Genomic DNA, 21,111 nt, shown 5'->3' with positions numbered 1-21,111 from the left:
GTCAATCCTATGGGAAATCAACCCTGAACTGATACTGAAGTTGAAGCTCCAATACTTTGTTCACCTGATGTGAAGAGCACACTCATTGAAAAAGACCCTGATGCTGGGCAAGATTGAGGGCAGGAGATGAAGAGGATGACAGAGGATGAGATGGTTGGATGGCATCATCAACTCAATGGACATGAGTTGTAGGATGCTCTGGGAGATAGTGAAGGACTAGGAAGTCTGGCATGCTGATTTCAGGGGGGTCACAAAGAGTTGCACTCGACTTAGCAACTGAACAACAACTTATCCAGAAAGTTCCCTCATGCCCTGTCTTAATTCTTCCCAAGGGCCTTTCTTTCTTATTTGCTTAAGTTCAGGGCAAAGCCAGACATTGCTTCTCCTAATTATCCCATTTGCATCCCTTTCATCTGAAATAGATGCCAACTGGGCATGCACAGCTGTGAACTGATAGATGGACTCAGGCTGAGCAGAAGGTAAGGGAGCAGGCTGGGGTTGGGCAGAGGCAGTGGGGAAGGACAAGGATGCCAGAGAACGTGTAAATGCTCCACTGGGGCACCTGAGTTTACTAGGGAGGTGAAGACTGCAGGAGTTTCATCACTTTGGAGACACCTTGCCCATACACACAGACCTATCCCTATATTTCTCACACCAGCCCTGGGCTCCCTGTGCCAGGCACTCTGCTAGGCTCAGGCACACAAAAGGACCCATATCAGACCTTCTGCCTGGAAGCAAGTCCCTGGGAACCAGGCCTGTGATCCAGGGATGGGGTGAGGGTCGCAGTCAATAGTAGAATCAGCACACTGGTCAAGTTTGCACAGCAGGCAAGACCCTGCGCTAAGTGTTGCGATTCGGGCCAGCCCACCCCAGGAAAATCCGTGCAAAAGAGCATCGGTAATGGGGTTCCTTGTGATTTCAAGATACATCCATTTTCTCTGTTACTTTTGCCAACTTTTCCCATGGTTGGAGGGAATGAGGGGATGGGGAACTTTGCAGCAAAAGAATGATGGCAGAAGCTGTGTGTGTGTGTGTGTGTGTGTGTAAGAGATAGAAGGAGGGAAAGAAACAGACGAAGAAGCAGGAGGAGAGAGAGCGTGTGTGAAGTTCAAGGAGGGGCCCCCATCAACAGGTGGCTCAGGTGGCTGAAAGGGCTGTTTGTACCAGCAAGGGCACAGGTGGGCTACAGACTGAACGAGCTTAAGAAATGCTCGTGTAATTGAAACTCTTCCTCCTGTTGCTCACCCTCACTCAGGCCTGCCAACCCAGTTGCACAGAGGGTCACCCCTGTTGCCCTCTCTCGCAGCCCCAGGTCCCAGCCCATGGGCTTGCTGGGTTCCACTGGTAACAAAAGCTTCAACAAATTGGGTTTCTATTTGTCCATCACCTTGAGCCTTTTTTTTTTTGCAGGGCCTCCACCCTACTGGGCCCTAGCCTATTCTGTCTTGGGGGAAGGAAAGGAAATGCGACAGCCCACCTACAGCCCTGAAGCCCACCCTTCACTTGTCCTGGGCCTGGAACCCTCCCTCCAACCACCGAGTTCCCATCCCCCTCTCCCACTTCCCCTCCCACACCCAGTCCAAGAAGGTAACGGGATCCCCTACAGACCCAGCCCCATCAATTGGCCCAGACGTTACCTTTCTTCAGCAGGGTCATCAGCATCACTTCTGGGAGGCTCATGTAACCCAGGACATTGACAGGGGAGAGATAAGATCAGTTTTGAGAAAGTCTTTCCCTTCCTGGTCCGGGGACCCCTCCTCTTTGCCGATTTCTTCTCCTGGAAGGATGCCCTCCTCAGGATGGCTTGGCATGGGTCACTCTTCACACTTGTATAGCTTCTGCCAAGATGGAATGAAGGAAAGAAAAGGAATGAAAAAATGCTGCTATTTAGAGCAGAAGTGGTGGGTTAAACGAAGAAGAACCAGCCTGTGGACAGACCCGGTCTGGGCTCAGTCTCTTCTGCTATATAATGGCTGTGACAAGAGCCACCTTATAGCCTTGCCTTGAAAATTAAGGAGAGGCTGTGCGGGCTACCCCTGGGGGACCAGGAGGTAGCTCTGGCTTTAGTGGCAGGGTAAGCAGGCGTCGTGTGTCTGACCCAGGGCCTCCTCCATGGTCCCTGTCCCCTTCCTACCTCCCCGGGGCTGTAGGGCTGTGATGGGGTGACTGGGACAAACCCACTGCTGGGGAGTCTTCCTACTTTAGGCCACTCCAACCAGCCACGCCTTGTCTGAAGCAGTCATGTGTGTGGCTGCCCCAGGGCCACCTGGGAAAAGGTGGAGAGAGCAATTTGTTCCATTGTTGTTCTTGTTGTTTAGTTGCTAAGTCATGTCTGACTCTTTTGCCACCCCAGACTCCTCTGTCCATGGGATTTTCTAGTCAAGAATACTGGAGTGGGTTGCCATTTCCTTTTCCAAGGGATCTTCCCAACCCAGGGATCGAACCTACATCCCCTGAAATGGCAGGTGGCTTCTTTACCACCGGAACTCAAGTCCAGACTGATCCAAAAATGCAAGTCCTTTTGTGCCCCCAGGATCTCCAACTTGAATAAGGTTCCTCTTAACTTTTCTACAAAGTTCATTTGAGAGCCCCACCTCCATTCCATTTTTTCCAACCCCTTCACGTTCTAAACACAGATTCCCCAAATATTGCACTTCAAGCAAAGACCATAACCATCGTGAAAGGCTGAGGACTAGGGGTCACCTGTGGGGAGAGGCAAGGAGCTAGTTCTGATATCCGAGGCCTGCCGGTAGACCCACCCTGGAGGGCCTGGGGAGATGGACTAGCAATGACGTACGCCCCACGCTGACTCCAGTTTAGAGGCTAGCCAAGTTTGGACTCACAGATAGCCCCACTTCCAAATTGAAATTTGCTTGCCCGGCCGGCAGCCCTGGGAGTTAATATTTCTATCGTCGTATTTAGGAATTAATTTCTGAAGAACTTAATCGCCACCTCTTTCTCTCTCCCTCACCCCCTTCCTTCTTCCATTCCTCTCCCTTCTAATTTTCCACTTGGCTGGGAACTCTCCGGCAGTGAACATTCAGGCTTAGGGGAGGCAGTAGGAGCTGCTTCATTAGACAGGATAATCTCATTGGAACCACTGACTTGAATAAAACCCCTCCAGGGGCCAGGGCCTTTGTCCCCAAGGGCTTTTAGCACCTCTGGACTGGGGCTGGAGGACCCTCTGCAGAGAAACTGGAGTGAGGGGGAGAGGGGAGAGGAGCTGAGCAGGGTCGGACTCCAATCCCAGGCCCGGGCTGTCTTGTTGGGGCCCGCTTCCTGCAGGTCTGTGTGCAGTGGGGGCGGCCCTGGTGCTAGCAGGGATGGTTGTCTGGAAACTCAAAGCCATACGGCATGCACTATTTGAGTCCTGCCTGGAAAATGGATGAAGCAGGGTCTCCTGCCATGTCCAAGGTGCCCCCACAATGGAATGCAAAGAGATGCTTCGGGAAGTCCCTGTAGCTCCTTTGAAGGAAAGATCTAAGCCAGCAGCACCACCTCCCTACCAGGGGTCATGAATTAACCCTTTGCACATTGCCCAGCTCTTGCCTGGGCTAGTGAGGTATCAGAGTGCCAGAAGCATTGAAGCCATTACCCCACCAGACCCTGCAAGAACCCAGAAGAAATCCACACTTCCCCTCCATTTCCCCATCACTTCTAAGGTCAATTGTCTGCTTTTGGACATTCACAGCTTCCGCCCTTATGGGCCCTAAGGGATAGTAGAAATGTCAAAACATCCCTGACACTGACCTTAAACTTGACTTTCTGTGAAGAGAGCTGAGTTCTCAATACCCTTTGACAGCTGGGAAGAAAGCAGAGCTACAACCCAGGCTTTTCCTGTTTGCTCCCTGCTGCCCTCTGGGGCTCCCCCTCCCTCACTAAGAGGAAAAGTGCTGCCTCCATCCTTCTCTTTTCATCTTTGATTTGCCTCGTGGGCCAGACTGAGAGGAACTCTGTACTTCTGCATCAGCTACGATTTGGAGGGGTTGGATGGGAAAGGTGGAGGAGGGATGGGACAGTAGCATTAGCTTTTATTGAGGGCTTATTATACATCAGCTGCTGTCTTCCATGCTTTATTCACATCCTCTTTTAGCCCTCATGAATAACCACATTAGGTAGGTATTATTTTGTCCCCATTTTACAGATGAGAAAACCGAGGCAGCAAGTTCAGTTCAGTTCAACCACTCAGTTGTGTCTGACTCTTTGCGACCCCATGAACTGCAGCACACCAGGCCTCCCTGTCCATCACCAGCTCCCAGAATTTACCCAGACTCATGTCCATTGAGTCAGTGATGCCATCCAGCCATCTCATCCTCTGTTGTCCCCTTCTCCTGCCCTCAATCTTTCCAGCATCAGGGTCTTTTCAGATGAGTCAGCTCTTCACATCAGGTGGCCAAAGTATTGGAGTTTCAGCTTCAACATCAGTCCTTCCAATGAACACCCAGGATCCTTTAGGATGGACTGGTTGGATCTCCTTGCTGTCCAAGGGACTCTCAAGAGTCTTCTCCAACACCACAGTTCAAAAGCATCAATTCTGCGCTCAGCTTTCTTCACAGTCCAACTCTCACATCCATACATGACTACTGGAAAAACCATAGCCTTGACTAGATGTACCTTTGCTGACAAAGTAATGTCTCTGCTTTTTAATATGCTTTCTAGGTTGGTCATAACTTTCCTTCCAAGGAGTAAGCGTCTTTTAATTTCATGGCTGCAATCACCATCTGCAGTGATTTTGGAGCCCCCAAAATAAAGTCAGCCACTGTTTCCCCATCTATTTGCCATGAAGTGATGGGACCAGATGCCATGATCTTGGAGTAATTTGCCTAAGAGTACAGAGCAGGACGGGATCTTGAAAATTGAAAGCTATAGATGGCTTCCATGTGCTTGTTCTCAGGGTTAGTTGCTCAGTTGTATGTGCCTTTTTACAACCCCATTGACTGTAGCCTGCCAATCTTCTCTGTTCATGGAATTCTCGAGGCAAGAATACTGGAGTGGGTAGTCATTCCCTTCAAAGTGAAAGTTTTAGTCTTGTCTGATTCTTTGCGACCCCATGGATTGTAACCCATCAGGTTCCTCTGTCCATGGAATTCTCCAGGTAAGAATTCTGGACTAGGTAACCATTCCCTTCTCCAGGGAATCTTCCTGACCCAGGGATCAAACCTGGGTCTCCTGCATTGCAGATCTAAATCTGCAGGGAGATGATACACGGTTAGTTGCGGGCTCTTGGGAGCTGTGGAAAGATGCAGTCCCATGAGCTCTGGGAGCAGTGAACCATGCAGCTAGACCTTTGTTGTGGGATTCTCCCACCCAAGTTCCTTTGTACCCCTGCAACAGAGGGAGAGTCACCTCTTTTCTGCCTGGACTCTATTTGGTAACTCCTGGTGATGTTTGGGCTGAAAGTAGCTTCATTTTTCCTCTCTTCATAATTTAATCAAAGCCATTTTTCAGATCTACTGATTGCTCTTGGAAATAGGAACTTCAAAGTTGGGGAGTCAGTGAATAATTGAAGTTCGTACCAGCTCTCTGGGTCTGCTGTTAATGGGAGTAATAACACTATTAATAGCGATGTCAGTGCAGACACCCTGGAAAAGTCCATAACATTAGCTTAATGGCTGGAGGTAATGAAGTCCGCGCTGAGAAGCTAGCCTGGTAAATTAACTTCCCAGACTTTTAGGCAGATGCCCTTGTTGCCATGCGTCTGCTGGAGCAGCCCAGGGGCGCCTTGGAGATGACCACACTCTCAGCTGACCCTTCACCCTTGGGATGTGATTTCTAGATGAGACCTGGAGAAGTCACAAGTCTCAGTGATATTCAGAGTGCTTCCAGTGGCAGACAAAAACAGAGATTAGCCTAGAAAAGAAGACTGAAGGGAAATTTTTAACTTGTACTAAGCACAGAAGGGGACATCAGAATGGCAAGGGAAACGGGTTTAGTAGAAGTAGTAGAAACTTTGCGGAGGCAGAGCACAGTGGGTGAGAACGGAGGGTCCAGAGTTGATCTGTGTTCAAATACACACTCCTCTGATTAGCTGGTGACCTTGAGCAAGGGGAGAAGGGAATGGCAACGCACTCCAGTATTCTTGCCTGGAGAATCTCATGGACAGAGGAGCTTGGCGGGCTATGGTCCATGGTGTCGCAGAGTCGGACGTGACTAAGGACTAAGTGACTTAGCGTGCATGTATGCACTGAGCCTGCTTCCCTGATAGTTCAGTTGGTAAAGAATCTGCCTGCAATGTAGGAGACCCTGATTCGATTCCTGGGTCAGGAATATCTGCTGGAGAAGGGACAGGCTACTCACTCCAGTATTCTTTGACTTCCCTTACGGCTCAGCCAGTAAAGAATCCTCCTGGAATGCGAGAGACCTGAGTTCAATCCCTGGGTTGAGAAGATCCCCTGGAGAAGGGAGAAGAGCTAACCACTCCAGTATTCTGGCCTGGAGAATTCCATAGACTGTATAGTCCAGGGGTCACAAAGCATCGGACACGACTGAGCGACTTTCACCAGAGCAGTGACCCTGGGCCACAGAGCTCCTTGGAGTCTGGATCTAGCTCAGCCTGGCTCCAGAGTGCACGCTGAACTTCTACGCTCTGCAATTTTAGTCACTCCTCCACCCACCCTACCCCCTCGCACCCTCCTGCTCACTCACATTTACCTTTGTCTGCTGGGCATGAGGTATGCAGGGGATTCCAAAATAAGTCAGGCATAGTTCCTTCTTTTGAGAAGTTCACACTTGATAGGAGAGGGCTGCATTTAGCTTAATAATTGTCATAGAGTCTAAGAAGTTCTAGATGGCAGGAAATGCCACAGTGCTGTTAATTTCACTTGGGGTAGGAGCTGGTTGGTGGGAAGGGGGGTGGGGCGCCATGGCAAGGGCACTGTGGTTGAACCTTGTCTGGAGAGATAGGTAGAAGTTGGATGAGGGTAATGTGGTGAGAGAGGCACCCAGACAGAGGAGCTGGGGTGCACAAAAACAAGGAAATCAGAAAGAGGAGAAATCTGGAAAGAACAGCCTCGGTTTGCTAAGGAGGGAAAGGGTGGTGAGGGCTGAGAATGAGTGGAGAGGGGGACTAGAAAGGACTTCCACCTGTTTCTGTGAATGAGGAGGCCCTGAGGGCACTTTGGGGTGACTCTCAGGGTTTTGCATGTGGCAACCAGTGATTGAAATTGCCTTTTTCCATTGTGGGCGTGATGGAGGTTGGACAGGCTGGTGGAAGGAAACTAGAAGGTTAGTCCTGGGCACCTCCTAGCTGCTGCTGGCAATGCCTGACCTCCGTTCCAGACCCTTGGTGGACTAGGAGCCGCATTCTGAGCCCCCATGGGCCGCTCTGTCCTCCCCAGATGCACCCGGAAGGAGCGCTGTGAGCGGTCCAGAGAGCCCCGCAGGTTCGCCTCCGAGGTGAAGCAGTGCGTCCGGCTGACCGTCCACCCCAGCAACATCTCCGTTTCTCAGTACAATGTCCTGGTAAGACGGTGGGATGGGGTCGAGGGACTTGGGGAAGAGCCCTCTCCCCACCAAAAGGGCTGCAGACCCATCCCCACCCCTGGGAGGGTTGGGCTGTGTCTGGCCAACGAAGCCACCCCAGAGCAGGGCAGGGGTTAAGAATGTATCCCTGGGGATGGGAGAGGGTAACGTTTGCAGGAATATTGGGGAAGAGGCTCTTTGCATAATGGATAGAAAGGCAGGGAAAACTGAGACACCAGCAATGACCGGAAGAGTGACCAATACAGGGAGAGTGTTGGGAACGCCATCCTCGTCTGTGAGATGGGAAAGATGCACGTGCAGAAGGAGAAGATGGGACATGGACACCTGGATGATTGATGTTCCCGTTTTCCAAAATTGGGGATAATGGACTCATGCCTGGCTTTCTACCTACAAATCCCCTAAGCAGTCATTTCCATTTCCTGGGCCAACTATATTCAGACGCTAACTTCCTTTTTCTCTGTCTCTTACTGTTTTACCTTCTCCATCCGCTCCTGTCATAAACTGGGTCTTTTCTTCTTTATGTAAATATTGCCACATGCTTTTCTCTCTGATCTCTCTTGCCCTCCTTCTTTCTTACTTTATTCCCATTTCTTCTCCCATTTCTCTCTCCTTCTCTCTCCCCACGCTGGGCTGTTCACAGCTGGTCCTGGAGACATACAACGTCCCGGAGCTGACAGCTGGCGTCAACTGCACCTTTGAGGACCTGTCAGAGATGGATGGGCTGGTGATAGGCAATCAGATCCAGTGTTACTCCCCGGCAGCCAAGGAGGTGCCCCGGATCATCACGGAGAATGGTGAGCGGTCCCCGGAGGTAAAGCTGGGTGGCGAGTCCTTCCTCCTGCTGCCTGGACCACGAGAACTCAGGACAGATGCAGGGGGTCAGAGTGGGGGGAGCACACAGGAGGGGAGGGTTGGAGGAAAGGGTGTACCTTGGTGGGGATGCTCCCGGAAGAGGGGGATGGAGTGTCCCTCCACTGCCTTTGGAATTGAAACCCGGTGAGCATCCAGGAGTCGGCCTCACCATGGGTGAGGAGCAGTGCCACGAGGGCAAGGGAGGGAACAGCCAGCACAGCATCGGAGTGTGCCAGCTCAGAGATCTGGCTGCAGCATGGGAGGGCTGGCATGGACAGGCACGGGAGGAGGGATGGGGTGCGGGGGTCATTTGCCTCCTTACCTCCTGCCTGCACTGCAGGGTCTCTGACCCTGACTGCTGTCCACTCCATCCCCGACCTGCCTGGCCTCCCCAGAGCTGCCTGTTCATGGCCAGCTGCCATGGGAAGGATGGAGTGGACAGAGGCCCAGCGCTGGGAGGCACAGGCTGGCCTGAGCAGCCTGATTCCATGTTGGTCCTCCCATTTGGGCTTGTCAGATTTGTTCCAAGCTGATTGATTAATGAGGCTCTTGGGGAAGGCTCAGAACAAGGGGCCTGGGGTCAGGGCTGTGAATTAAACATGGGCCCCAGCTCCTTCCTGGCGCCAGCTGAGGAGTCCAGGGACGCCCGCCTGAGTGGAGCCACCAGTCCACCTGAGGAAGGGGTGTCAGAGTCTCCCCTTACAGAAGAGGAAGGGGCTCGTGAGGCACTCACATACATGCAAAACTTCTTGCGTGGTTTGTGGCGACATTGCCAAGTGTCTACACGTTTCTCCTGGTAGCTAGTCAATGTGTGTGTTCACAGTTCTGTGCCGCCTGCATGGACATCATGCATGTGAATGCACATGTGAATACCTGTCAGAGTGTGTGTGTGTGTGTGTGTGTGTGTGTGTGTGTACAGGAAAGAGCCTGGTAAGCAAGTGAGAGATGGATGGTGGGTCTAGAGTGAGGAAGGAGGAATAGACTAGAACTGCTGTCTGCATCTATTCAGTTCTCGGATTACTCTATTCTGCCCTAGACTGGGCCCAGCTGATTCCACCCCTGGGGAGTGGGCTGCCCTTTCCCACGGTGTGTTACTCTCAGTGGGACCTGACGCGGGATCGTGGCCCTCCACCTGACCTCATGGCCGGCTCTGCCCACAGGGGACCACCACGTTGTCCAGCTGCAGCTCAAGTCGAAGGAGACAGGCATGACCTTCGCCAGCACTAGCTTTGTCTTCTACAACTGCAGCGTCCACAATTCGTAAGTGTCCCCCAGTCTCACTCAACTCCCTGTTTCTGGGGTCAAAGCTCATCCAAAGATAGGAGGCCCCACCCTTGTTCCATCTTACCATCTGAAGGCCCTGTAAGGTGACCTCTTTCACCTCCCTCCTCTGGCACCCACAGGGTTAATGGGAAGAGGCTAGAATGAGCAGAGTGAGAGCCTGTGAGCTGGGGAGCTCCAGGTCCCTCGCCCATACATCTTCTCTGGCATAAATCTGTCTAACCTGATTCACCTTCCACCATCTGTTGAGGAGGGAGTGTTTTTCACCTGCAGAACAGAGCAGCCAGCACCTCGGGTGAGAGGAGGAGTCTGGGGAGGGAGAGGAAGCCCCATGTGTGTGGGCAGGTGGTCCCACAAGTCACCTGAATGCTCAGCTTGCACAGTTCCCCTGCAGAGGGCTCAGGACTCAGCTGGCAAGGGTCAGAGGAAGGCTTTGGCCTGGGGCGGGGTCTGGCTCTTGCTCAGGCTCCAGCTCTGGCTCTGTTTGACTGGAGCATCTGCTTCCTGAGGGAAGCCACGGAGGACAGAGGCTCAGGCTGTGGCATCAGGCCAGCTAGTCCACATAGCTATTCTGCGCCCCAGTGTCCTCTGTAAATGAGGAAGCGGCAGTTCTCCTCCTGGGGATGTCACCCGCATACTTAACAGCTGACATGGCGGGGGCTTGGTCCCATTGGCTGGGACATCACTGATTGCTTGCCAGCCCCCAATGATGGCTGTGAGAGCTAAAAAAGCTAATACAAGGATAGCACTTAGATCCACATCTGGCCCATTGTTTAGGCACTGTGCACTTTACTGTTATTATATTATCATTTCCTCTCTAAAAGGATGGATTTGGACCATACTGAAAAGGTACAAACCTTTCTTTCACCATAGAAACCTTTCTTCAACTAAAATCAGGTGTGAAAGCCCAAGATACAAACTGAATGGAAGTAGAAGATGGTTGAGAGTTAAGGGCACCTGGAACCCCTCTGTCTAGGAATCCCTCACATCTCACATAGTCTCCAGAAAAGCTCCATGGAACTCCCAGTGTTCCATAGAGCACAGTTTGAAAACCACAGAGCCTGATCTCAAAAAGCTTTGCTGGCTTTAACATAATGTTCTGTTTCCTTCTCCATAGAGGACAAGCTAGTTTACATCACCAAAGATATCTGGGGCTCTGGGCTATGGTTATGGCAGCTGTGAGTCCAGAGTGTGGCTCTCTTTGGAGCCCCACGTAACAGGCAACCACTCCTCCCAGCCAAATTGGAATTCTCTTCCTCCTCCTTTCCAAAGAGCTTGCCATGGCTTTACACTTAGTGACCTAATCCCTCACTCCCCTTTTGCCCCTCTAGGAAAGTGAAGTTAGTAGATGAAAGCATATTCTAAGTTTCCATTCAGTCCATCAAATGACTTTAAGCTTCCTATGTGCAAGACAGTGTGTTACTCATTAGACAGGGAGAATTAGAAATTAATAATGTGCAAAGATTCAATCCCTACCCCCCAAGAATCATGGCCTAGTGGGCTAGCAGATGAACAGGACAGTGAATAAGTATAATATAATACAGCAAGATCAGTGCTGTCTCAGAGACAGAAACAAAGGGATGAATGGGATGAAGGTTTCAGTGAGACCAACTCTCCATTAGTCAAAGAAGCAAGAGGAGATGGTGAGGCCGAAGAAATGGTACTCCAGGTAGAAGGACAGCTTGGGGACAGCGACAGCCTGTTCTTGGCTGAAGCACCAGACACGTGCTGGGACAGTGGGCCTGGACCACAAAAGGCTTAGCCTGCATGGCAAGGCATTTAGGTTTGACCTTTTGGAAGAAGGGAACCATGTTGGGTTTTAAACAGGAAGGCACTTTTTATCAAGTTGCCTTGTGTTTCCTGGCATAATGAGTAGAGGTTGGGTTGCCAACTCTGTGAGAGCCCACCGTACTGAGGGGGCAGCCTCAGGACCTTCCTCTGCCAGTGTGGGTCCACGTCAGCCAAGACCCTGGAGTCACATGGGATTAAAACTCAAGTTCACTGTTTGTCCTAATTCTGATGGGTTCTCTGGATGAGCCCCTCGACCCCAGACCTCACTGTTTCCCTATTCAGCCAATGTGAGGGCCATCCTGTAAAAATGGAGGGAGGTTGATGAGGTCCTGGGGGATCAGATTGTCAAGTACCTGACTAGAAGGGAGGAGGCCAGAGACTCTCAACTTCCTGAGGACTTGGAGAGAAAGGGGCTAAGTTTTTAACCAGATCTGCTCTTCCTGAGTGTTTGAGGGTGGCTTCTCCTACTATGAGAGCATGTTTTGCTGGAGCCTTAGGCTTTCTGCTTTGGGTACATACAGGTCCTGTGATGTGTGCCTTTTCCTCCTCTGTGCCCAGGTGCCTGTCCTGTGTGGAGAGTCCATATCGCTGCCACTGGTGTAAATACCGCCACGTCTGCACCCACGACCCCAAGTCTTGCTCCTTCCAGGAAGGCCGGGTGAAGCTGGCTGAGGTAGGTCCCACAGCCAGAGCCATGAGTGCGGCCTGCCGTGAGCAAGGGACACACAAGGAGGCTTCCCCTTAAAAAGAGGAAACAGGCAAATCCAGGAGGACCACCCCCTCGCTCCCCGACCCCACCTCTTAAAGGATCATTTCTCGAAAGCAGTAAACACGCAAAGTTCTCCACTCTGGATCAGTCCTGGGGGTTCACTTACAGGTAGGAGTGCATTCCAGGTCACTCCAGCCAGCAGGACTCTCCACACGCCAGCTAAGTTCCAAAACAATTCCAGAGATGTGTGTATGTGTCCTGGAAATAATTGTACAGGGCAGGATTGTATGTAGAGTCCTCAGCTTTCCCTTGGAGTGTTGTCCGCAGAGTCTAGCTGAGAACAAACAGGTCAAACTGAATAAAAGAGAGAATATGAATGAAAAGATGGTCAGTAAATCTTCCCCTACCCTCCACCCCTGCAGAGTGGTGGTTCTCAAAGTGTGGTCCCCAGACCAGCAGCATTGGCATCATCTGGGAACATGTAGAGATGCAAAGTCTCCCAGACCAGCCGATGGCCCCTAGGGGTGAGGCATCTGCGATTCAGCTGCACAGTCCACTCTGTGAATCACTGATGCAGAGTCAGGCTCCACGACCATGGCACTGTTTCTATTCCCTCCTCATCTTTAGTCTTATCCCTGAAAAATCTTCATCATCATAATAGACATCCTCTATGCCTATGTTGTTTCCTCTCTGATAATGTAAATTTTCGGGCGAAGACCTTAAAGATAATGGATGTAAAAACACTTTGGAAAAGTCTGCTGTTGTTCAAACATGATGGTGCTGTGTGATACAACCATGGAATCATTAGTTCTGAACAGAGTGGTTTAGAATGCTGTTGTTTAGAATAGAAAGATGGAGAAGAGATATCTATATCATGTTGGTTAGACCCCACTGGATGCAGGGACAGGGCACTCTCTCAGCCAACACTGGACTCAGATCGGCTCTGATATTGCCCCCACCCCCAGGTCATGGATGTACCTTCCAGCCCTCTTCACACACCCACATGAGTGCCATGACCATGTGGCAAACCATAGCTGTGAGAGCAGAGCCTTTCCAGGTACAGAAAGTATAAGTGCCACCCCTCCCCTTCCCACTAGATTCCCACCCCACCAGGAACCCTAATTTAGGCGAAAGCCTTAAGGGCAGGAGGGAAGCTGTCTTGTCTCTGAAAGGTAGGAACAAAGGACACCTCACTGCTAGCGTCTTTTTTTTTTTTCTTTTTCTTTTTCTTTTGGCTACACTGGGTATTCGTTGCAATGTACAAGCTTCTTTTGTTGCAGAGCATGGGCTCTAGAGCACACAGGTTCAGTAGTTACAGCATGCAGGCTCTCTAGTTGCAGCATGCGGGTTTAGTTGTCCAGAAGCATGTGGGATCTAAGTACCCCAACAAGGACTGAACCCTCGTCCCCTGTGTTGGGAAGCAGACTCTCAATCACTGGACCACCAGGGAAATTTCTCACCACCAGCATCTACTGCGTTGGGCCCTCCTCATCCAGGAAAAATAACTGACCTGTGCCTGGCGATGACGAATTTCCAGCCCTGGATCCCGTTTTCCCAGGATGTGCTGGTCAGGCAGGCCTTCTCTGGGTAGAGAGTGGGCAGAGCCGTCCATGTAGAGGGAAAGGCAAGGAATGGTGAGGTTGTCAAGTAAGGGGATGATCCCAGCTGGGTGAGGGATCCAAGGAACAAAGAAGACAGAAAAAAGCAGAAATGTGAAAACGTTCTTCAAGGTCATTGAATGATTAGGGGCTTTTGAAATCTATCAGATAGCTCAATTTTCTCTTGTCTGTGTCTCATTCTTGGGCCTCTACGCACATGAAATCCCTGCCAGATACTCCAGCCTGGGAAGCTGGACAGAGGCTGAAATCCTCTTTTGCTCTGCTTTGGTCAAGTCCCTTGTAGGTTTCAGACTGGGACAAGAAGAGGCTGTGGAAGTCTCTAGACACTCTGTGACCCTCTGCCTCCACGACCGGGTCTGTATATGGCTGGAAATGGCTGCTCTGAATTCATAATCCAGAGAAGAGCCCCAGACCTAGACCATCCCTTCATGGGGAAAGGAAGAAAAGAGGTTATATCCTGGCTTTAAGTAGGAATGTGAGTCTAATTTTTATGGTTCCATTCTCTGCTTGTCTTGAACTAAGAGAAAGTAGAGCTAAAGCTAATAAGACAGACAGGGGTCTGACAGCCACGGGGCACATCTTGGCATGAAGACCCTGAAAAAAGGCTGTACCATCTCCTCAGTCCTGGGCTTTTGTCTTATATTGTGAGGTCAGGAGCAAAAGAAGGGCTGGTTGACCCACCAAGCCAGGGGCTAAGAGCCTGGAAGCACGTCTTCTTATGTTGCTCAGAAACCTACAAGTAACTTGATGGGAGCAGAGACAAAGAGGTTTTCAGACTGTCTTTGGCTTCCCAGACTGGTGTATCTGGCAGGGATTTCGCATGTAGAGAGGCCCGAGAATAAAATGAAAACAGAGACAATTGAGCTATCTGGTGGATTTCAAAGGCCCCTAATCATTTAATTACCTTGAAGGAGGTTTTCACATTTCTGCTTTTTTTGTCTTGTTTGCTCCTCCTGTCCCAAGTTCCTTTCTTTTAAATATGTAAAAGGAGCTGGCATCTGCTACTCAGAAAGAGGAGGGGGTGGGGCGGGGAACAACAGAAAAGAATAAAGCAAGAGCCCACCACGTTTCCCAGTGCCGTTCAGTGCTCTCCATAAAAGAATAATGTTTTCAAGTGCCCAGATCACAAGCCAGGCACAGCTCCCATCTGCACCTGGTTGTGGCAAAGGTCACTGGGGATTCATGGAACCTCAGAGGGTGTGGTGCCAGGGTCCTTGAAAGAAGTAAAAGCCTGGAGGAGCGTGATGGATGGAGGAGCAAAGAGAAGGACTAACCCACTGCAGTCCAATCACCATTGTTATGGCAAGCCATCACAGTGACAGGCTCCCAGGTAACTTGGAATCACCATGCCTGTCTTATCACATCACTGAATGGAATTAGCATTGGTTTCTCTTTTTCTTGGATGCTTATTTATTTCAAGAGAGGGAAGCCTTAAAGCTGTGCTCCTCCTGGTCCAAACTTGGAGGTTGCACTATACCCAGATCAATAACAGACCATTTTGAATATAACACAAAGAGGCCAGAGTTCACCAGTTCATCGTGGTTGTTGTAACAGCGTCTTCCCGGAGACTGTACCAAGAAGAAAAGAAATACGTAAATATCTATGGATGATTGGCTGATTTGAGCCATTTTAGGTCAGCAGAGGAAGGTCATTATCCTCAGAGATTAAAAAAAAAAAAATGTCCTAGCTGCTAATGGAAATATGATGATTTTTTTTTTAATGTCATTGTTTTGTTTTCTATATTTTTGTCTCTCAGAAGAGCTGGTAACAGGAATAAGGGGTAACAAAGAAATTTACACATTTGAATGGTGATTTTGAGGAAGACTCCAGATACAATAACCCAGTCTCCATGCCAGGGGAAGAGGTTATTCATGGCATGGTACTCTGAAGCATTGTCACAGGTCACCTCTCATCCTGCCTTACCCACGCTGAGCATTTCCTACACACAAAGCAATATGGGAGGTTTAACAGTATATAAAACTATATGGTGGCTCAGACGGTAAAGAATCTGCCTGCAATGGGAGACCCAGGTTCGATCCCTGGGTTGGGAAGATCTCCTAGAGAAGGGCATGGCAACCCACTCCAGTATTCTTGCCTGGAAAATCCCATGGACAAAGAAGCTGGGAGAGCTACAGTCCTTGGGGTCACAAAGAGTCAGACACGACTAAAGAACTAGCACACACACCCAGGAGACCAGTAGATCTGTATTTAGAGACGTGTAAAATGGGACCACTGGTCCACGTGATTGCTGAGGTTCTGTAATTATCAGTGGAAATAATCTGGAGAACATCAATGAGAAACCCACATCCAGGAAGTGGCCTTAGCGGGTGAGTGTCCACGTGTGGCCTAGGTCTCCCAGTTCTGTCCAACGAGGGGCTCACATAGCCTCAGGTCTAGGCCCAAACACACCCTGGGAATGAAGGGGAGACTCAGGCACAGCGATTCTTCTAGAAGTCCCTAGGTTTTCATTTGCTTTCCACCTTTGAGTGTGGGGATGTAGACAGAGGCCTTTTGTTAGCCAAGAAGGAGGCTGCCAGGTGGCCTCTACGACCCAGCAGCATCCTGTATCCCTAAGAAGATTTTCATCCAGGTGTCTTCCAGTTTCAACACTGGCTTTGTTGACTGACTATCACCACGCATGTTGAATTACCTCTTTTTTTTTTCCTGAACAAAGAGGGCATTCAGGTGAAGTTATTGGTCTGGAACAGAGAACTGGTCAATCATTGTTGTTATTATATTAATGGCAAGTATTCTCTAGTAATTACAATTATTAGAAATAGAATGCCCAATAGCATATGTCGTTTATAGTCACTGTATTCCTGTTACAAGGAATGATTTTGTTTCAACTAATGATGGCATTGTGATAACAACCCTGGGTCTTTAGATCAGCTGCCAGATCCCGGGTACCGACAAGAGTAGGAAGAGGAAGGCGAGGGAAAGCTGAAGTGGGATCGCAGAGTTTTCAGTCTTGTTCTTCCAGTATCAGCTGAGACTACTGGCTTCCCACTGGAATGGCCTTTCACCAGGGCAGCTATGAACAAGGCCATGCTCTTGGCTTCACCAAGGGGGAGGGCCCACTGGTCTCCAAGTGGTTTTGGAATCCTCTGCTAAGTGACCCTAGCAGAGCCCCTCATCAAGCCCATGCACTTAATAACTGTGATTCTTGGGGAACAAAGGCAAACTTCTGTGGGAAAGCAAATTCATTGAGAAGAATTTATCCTCGAAGGACTATTTTGCTGTTATTTCTTGTCTAAACTGAACAAGAGAGTCAGCTGCAGTTGGTGCTATGTTGTTCGGGCTCCAGCCTGGCTGAGCTTTGCGAGGAAGGCGAGGCTCACCTAGCGCCCCATGAGCAGGCTCATAGAGGAGCTTCCTGTAGCCCCTCTCTTCCTGAAGTTCAACCAGAGCCTTTCTCCAGAGAACTGTTGTGAGATCAGAAGAGGCAAAATGAATTCTATCTGATTTCCAAAGCTGTGCTTGAAAGCCTCTCCCCAAGTCCTCTACCACCCCTATAGCACTGAGATGAATCCATTGCCAGGACAGGTATTGGGAAACCTGCAGATCCCAAGGTCAGTCCTCCCCGGGACTGCAGAGCTAGTAAGACAGGGAAAGTCCAGGCCTGGGACAGGCTGCTAAAATAAACCCCATGCCCAGAGATAAGGCAGGCCAAGGGCCTGTCCCCCAGCTGGACTTGAAGGAACTCAGGTCACCTTGTCAGTGACTCTGCTCCCCTTTTTGCAAAGGAACTATCCCTGAGACCCAACTCAAGGAAGCGAAACCACCCTTGTCATGCCTTTCACCCTCCTTTGAGAAAACAAAGGCAAACCCAGCTCAAGAACTCTCTGGCCCCTTTTGCCCCTGCCCCCGCTGCAGGTTTCTATTACTGGGTTGCCATTTCTCCACTCAATTGCACTTTCCATCAATCTCATCTGCCCCTCCCCCTGCTTAAGGTTATGGGTCTTTCCTTTTTGTATTATTACTTGGCTCTCTCCATAAACCGGCCCGTCATAGATCACGCTAATGGCATTATAAACTTGGGGAACAGTGAAGAAAATATATGGTGCATTGCATTTTTGTATTGGGCACCCTAGGTCTGAGAAGGTGAGTGTAAATTTGGGGGTTGAGGCTGGGGCTGACTTGGCTTTGCAATTGATGGCAGCTGAGGTGACATGGGGGGAGGGGTGACCTGCAAATTACTTATTCCTTAGCTACCCTTCTGTGCTGCCCCCACCCAGCTCCCCCTGCCCCCCCAGAACATCACATCCCCCCAGTCTTGCAGTAACAACCGAGAGAATTAGAGCCCTCATCTTGTAAACACACTAGGGGCTGTAAATCCACAGCCTACCACCACCCCCTCCCCAGGCACCACCAGTCCTGGAGGCAGATTTTACTCTCCCAGCTGGGCAACAATCTTTATGTCCTTGTTCAATTATTTAAATAGGCAATGAAACCTCTGTATAAAGCAGCCAATGACATGCTGGACATGGTAGACAGAAAGGCATGTTTTTTGCCCTCATGTGTCAGCTTGGGGTTGACGCTGCCCCATAATTGGTCATGCTGTCTTTACTTCTGTGTGCATTTCAGTGGAAAAGTGGAAACTAAAACATACACAAGGCTAGATGGTGGACATGGAGTCTGCCAGAGCCTCTTCCTGAAAGCCAAAACATTAAAGATATTCTTGCATTTCAAGGCAACCTTCTCCCCACCCTCAGCTTATTCTTAGGACTGCAGAATGTAGCCTTGGGCAAAACAGCCTCCCCAGGAATCTGGCTCTTAATATAGGCATGATGCTGCTGCTGCTGCTGCTGCTACATCACTTCAGTCGTGTCCGACTCTGTGCGACCCCATAGACGGCAGCCCACCAGGCTCCCCCATCCCTGGGATTCTCCAGGCAAGAACACTGGAGTGGGTTGCCATTTCCTTCTCCAATGTGTGAAAGTGAAGTCACTCAGTCATGTCCGACTCGTAGCAACCCCATGGACTGCAGCCCACCAGGCTCCTCCATCCATGGGATTTTCTAGGCAAGAGTACTGGAGTAGGGTGCCATTGCCTTCTCCGAATATAGGCATGAGTCTCCAAATAATCTTGCTAAATGCAGGTGTTTTCTACTCTCCAGGAGCTGGCCCTTTCAAATGACTGTTTAAAGAAATATCTTCTTTGGAAAAAGAAGGGCAGAATGTTTTTAAGGAATTCAATTGTAAGGGGGTTTGGTCATCATGTGAAGATGAAAGTAAGATGATGATGGGAGTGTCTTGTCCATGGCCATTGTGGGGACTGAGTGAGGTAACTGGTGTTCTTAATTTCTTGCTAATGGATATGGGGGTGACCATATGTGCTATGAAATGAGATAGCACATGGCAAAATGTGTGTAAGGTGATATAAACGCTGGGTTGTGGGGTGAAGCCTTGTACTTCTTGCACCGTGTTAGTTGTGTGAGCACCGTGTTAATTGTGTAACAGTATCACACGCTGCCTATCAGAGCTGTGTCTGCCTGTATGACTATGCCAGGTTGCAATATTGTTGTTTTTGTCCAGTCACTCAGTCATGTCCGACTCTTTGCAGCTCCATGGACTGCAGCATGCCAGGCTTCTCTGTCCTTCGCTATCTCCTGGAGCTTGCTCAAACTCGTGTCCATTGAGTCGATGATGCCATCCAACCATCTCACTCTCAATATATCAGTTATTAAAATACTTCCCTCCTAGTAGGTAAATGGCCCTTCCAGAAGACCAACCTCCCCCACAAAATCCCCTGCCCCTTCTAGCATGCAATGGTCGATATTCTGAATACCATGCTGTGAACTACTTGAACAGGCATTGTTTACCCCCATTTTAGAGATGGGAAAACTGAGTCTCAGAAAGGTGATATAAGGATGTGTCCCCGATCATCTACTGGGTTGATAATAGAACTGGGACCATAAAATTCACTGAATGCAAACCAGCCTCTTCATTTTATGGATGAGGAGTCCCAGGTTTGGGGACTTATCCAAAGCCATGTGGTTGGCTGGCTGAGGTCCTCTCTCAGAGCACACAGAACCTTCTGGAAGAGGAGACAGCCTTTAGATGAGCAGTAATCAGAGCCGGGACCTCTCTTCCCATCTGCCTTGTGTTAGGGGCACTCGGAGCTGTTGAAATTGTCAGGCTCTGAAGTCAAGAAGGGATGGGTAGACTGGACCGTGGGAATTGATGAGAGTTTGTGGAAGAGAACAAAAGAACACAGAGGTGATGTGGGAGCAGGGTAGCAGGAGCCTTAGGAAAAGGGAGTAGCTGAGAGACCAGGTGCAGCCTGAGCTGAGAGGGATGAATGAGGAAAAAAACAACTTTTTTTTTCTTTTTTTTTTTTGAGCACTTGCTCCACTGTGCCAGACGTATTATACATGGTAGTTCATGAACTCCCCTCAAATGACCCTGTGGGGATGGGTTTTTAATCCCCATTGGTAGGGAAGCCATGCACTGTTCAGAGCCCTTTCAAGACTGAAATTAGCAAGAGGAAGACGGACTTGCACTTGTACAAGATTCCCAGACCAGGTTCTTTCTAGTTGAGAAAGCTCAAAGGTGAGGACCGTGGCTGAAGTGCTGGGGAACAGGGCCTCCGAGAAATGTTTCATGGAGAAATGTGGAAGTTGCTCTGAAATTTCCCCTGAGCAGACTCAGAGGTGGTGCTGTACCTGGGATCTCAGCACGAGGCTGGGCAGGGTCTGGGGTGGGGAGGGGAAGAGGCAGCCGGGTGGCAGTTGTCCCTCCATGCCTTGTTGCCTGGGGAGAAATTGCCGTTTTACTTTCAATTAGGAGGGACACTGTGGTCAGACAGTAGCGTCACCAGAGGAAAATTGGCCCAGCCCAGCCCTGGCTCTCTCCAATTATAATTAATGAACTTAGTCTCAGAGCCGCCAACCTTTTTATATGCAAAATAGGCCTTTATGGGGCCACTGGCAACCAGGACTCATTAAAGAACAAATCTCAGAGAGAATCTTACAGGGGAAAGAGAGAGAGGCTTAACTTCCATCCCAGACCAGAATGGGTCCAGCCCCCAGGAGAGGATCCAGCTCACCACAGGAGGGTTTCGAAGGCCCCTAGTCCTAAACTCCTCTCTGGGGGATCTTTCTGACCACCACCCCATCCTAAGGTGGTCCTATCTGCCAAGGAGAACTTGCCTCTTCCATTAAGAGGAGGAAGGATGGCAGGGCGGCATCTGAGTTCTTTAGCTGCCAGTGCGTCTGCTGACATTAAACCGTTATTTTTTCCTCTCCCCGCCTTGATTTCCCCTGTGCGAAGTAGAAGGGATCCTTGCGTTGACTGAGGGGACTCTGAGATTCAGACATCCTTGCTGTACTGTTCTTGAGCTGCCATATTTTCCTGTAGGACTTGGGGATGGGAAATC

General features: G+C 49.9%; 1 protein-coding gene across 1 annotated transcript in view; it reads left to right on the top strand.

The window, feature by feature from the left end:
* Nucleotides 1-21,111, top strand: part of PLXNA4 (plexin A4) — a 471,238-nt gene that overhangs the window by 362,972 nt on the left and 87,155 nt on the right. Inside the window, exons 6-9 of the mRNA XM_043463742.1 lie at nt 7,338-7,461; nt 8,123-8,276; nt 9,495-9,594; nt 11,965-12,079. Of these exons, the coding sequence (XP_043319677.1) occupies nt 7,338-7,461; nt 8,123-8,276; nt 9,495-9,594; nt 11,965-12,079 (493 nt within the window). The remainder of the gene's footprint in view (nt 1-7,337; nt 7,462-8,122; nt 8,277-9,494; nt 9,595-11,964; nt 12,080-21,111) is intronic.

Source organism: Cervus canadensis, chromosome 3 (assembly GCF_019320065.1).
Source record: "Cervus canadensis isolate Bull #8, Minnesota chromosome 3, ASM1932006v1, whole genome shotgun sequence".
NCBI classification, from domain to species: domain Eukaryota; kingdom Metazoa; phylum Chordata; class Mammalia; order Artiodactyla; family Cervidae; genus Cervus; species Cervus canadensis.
The sequence above is the reverse complement of the archived record's forward strand: the minus strand, read 5'-3'. Positions and strand labels throughout refer to the sequence as shown.